The sequence below is a fragment of the Stomoxys calcitrans genome, chromosome 5 (assembly GCF_963082655.1).
Source record: "Stomoxys calcitrans chromosome 5, idStoCalc2.1, whole genome shotgun sequence".
Classification (NCBI taxonomy): Eukaryota; Metazoa; Arthropoda; class Insecta; order Diptera; family Muscidae; genus Stomoxys; species Stomoxys calcitrans.
In genome coordinates, this window is record NC_081556.1 from 27,935,175 (window position 1) to 27,937,686 (window position 2,512).

The 2,512-nt window shown below is 40.7% G+C and overlaps 1 protein-coding gene across 1 annotated transcript; it reads right to left on the bottom strand.

Moving 5' to 3' along the window:
• Window positions 1–577: 577 nt before the first annotated feature.
• LOC106085636 (uncharacterized) lies at window positions 578–1,958 on the bottom strand. The gene has a single exon (XM_013249955.2). The coding sequence runs from the start codon at window positions 1,475–1,477 to the stop codon at window positions 878–880; it is 600 nt and encodes a 199-aa protein (XP_013105409.2). The 5' UTR covers window positions 1,478–1,958; the 3' UTR covers window positions 578–877.
• Window positions 1,959–2,512: the final 554 nt, after the last annotated feature.

The following is a 2,512-nucleotide window of genomic DNA, read 5'->3' on the forward strand; positions in this document are numbered from 1 at the left end:
AATACAAACCGATGTTCGCTCCCCATATTGATCGTACGTCGAACACGCTAGAAAATAGGCGAGATACCAAATCGATAAGTATGTCTTCCATTTATTCCATCGTGATCGATTTCGTTTCTCACTTCTTCATTCAGGAGACAACCATGTGGCCTTGTAAATAGAACGATGTTGGAATCTGATGTTGGAATCCGATGTTGCCCCTCAATCCATTATGGGACATTCCCTAGCGGAGGATACATTTTTCGACCATTGGACCAAAGTTAATGTCCCTTTCAATCTTGGCATTAAAGTCTCCAAACTCGTTCATATGTTCTATTTAACACTTGTAAAATATATCCTTGGTCGGATATAAGTGAATTTGGCTTTTAAGCGGTTTATGACTAGTCTCCCATCCAGCGGAGTAAATTTGAAGACAAGGTGTTTCAGTCTCTGATTAACCACAAAGTCACAGTCAAACGCATGTCTCAGACCATAACATCTATGGTACATTTCATTAACTTTCGATGTTGTTATGACACCTTATCCATCCATTCCTAAATAAAACCTATATTAAATTTTATATTATTTAAAAAAATAATTTATTTAAATGATTCGTTGTACACTTAGGTATCACTCACTCACTATTCTATCACAAAAAAAAAAATTATATAAAATTAAATAACAACACAATGCAAGAAATCTTCAGTTAACTAACTTAGTTTGTTCTAAGAGTTAACTGTTAACAGAGACATATGTGTTTGCAATGAGATGGGACTATGGGGTGAAGATAATTGAAGCAGGTTAGATGTGATTCGTTTAAAATACATATTTACACAAAACGAAGAACTAGGTGAGTTGGTTTATTTTGGGTTGGTAGAGGGGGTGGATGATGTTAAATCTAGAATTTCTCAGACGCTGGTGGTCCATATTGGTCGGCAGGAGCCGGTGGTGGACCATATTGTTCGGCTGGCTTGTTTTGTTGCTTGTACTTGATGAAATAGACCTCGGGTTTGCTGGGCTCTGTCGGTTGTGGTGTGGGCAAAATCAAAGGCTGTTGCTCTTCGGGTTTCTTCACCAACACATAGACCAAAGTCTTGTGTTCGTCTTGCACAGGTGGCGGCAGCACTTGGCGAACAGGGGCCGGTGGATTGGGTGCCTTTATGAAGATGATCTTGTAGTGTTTCTTGGGCACAGCTGTCTGGATGGGAGCAGCGGCAGCATATACTTCAGGCTCCTCTGGTGGCACATGCACATACACATTTTTGGTTACCAGGGTCTCGGCGGGAGGTCCATAGAAAGGAGCTGGAGGACCATAGATGGGTAGAGGTTGAGCTGGTGGTTGGGTAGGTGGCGGGCCATACTGTTCAGCAGGTTTGGGTGGCAGGTATTCCTTTTGTGGTGCTGGAGGTGCGGCAGGGTGTCCATAGCGGCTTTTCGGAGGCTCCGGCCGTGCGGCCACAATGGCCAAGCTGCAAGCTAGCACAATGAATAATTTCATTTTTATATATCCCGAGAATGTGTTGTTTGTTCTCCTAGGTGTAGTTGTGTTTTAGTAGCATTACACGGAACGTATTGTGATTTTATACCACAACGGAAGTTGGCATTTTTCATTTCGTTTTCGCTCGGATTTGGGTTATTACAAATATTTTTTTTTTTTAATTTTAATCGTTTTCGTTTCGATTTCGTTGTCTGAGTACGATACTCAGAGGGGCGGGTGGATGCCTGCTATGGAATTTCTGCTGGCTTCGGGCGACTTTTTTGGGACATTTTGATTTTTGTTTTTTGCATAATTGTTTGTATTCATATCGATCAATTGATCGAACGTATGTTGGTGCAAAGGCTAGTTGGAACGTTGCAGAGCATTGCTAATAAAAAATGCGCCTTGTTTACTGAAATTGTCAATACGAGCTGTGCATATCAATGGCCCAGCTCGATTGAAGCAGCAAAAGATGACAAAATGCAACCATGTTTGTACGCATGCGCCGATTCCATGCAGCGCTGCAGTTCATTAAAGCAGAATGTGCTGGTTTGCCAAAAATATAAACGATGACCGCCCGGCTGGCTCACCATATTTGTTTGATAAACCTTAAATACAGTAATGTTACGGCTTCTTCTTCTTCTCTTACAACAAATTATGTAATGTTTTTCTTTGTTTGTATTGCTGTATTGACACTCTTCTGTCAATATGTTTGACATGCATGCAAAGAGTCATGGTGTCAAAAACTAATTAGCGACCTAAACGGGCTACTCTTGGCAACTGTCTGAGGAACACAGACAGTACAAATATTTACTTGGTTTTGTAAACATCACACTTAAATCAATGGACATTCCGATTAAAAGTAGTCTTTGGGTGGCCAGGAGCACAGGCCAATTGCCACAGGCTTCACTGAAACATCAGGGACTACGCATTACGAGAAAAATTACAATCAAATACTCATAGGCTGTGATAGAGCAAGAAATCTCCATGTATTATATTTGGAAAAGAATTGTTTACTGTAAAGAGATCGATTAATTTAGGAACTACATCAGTGTA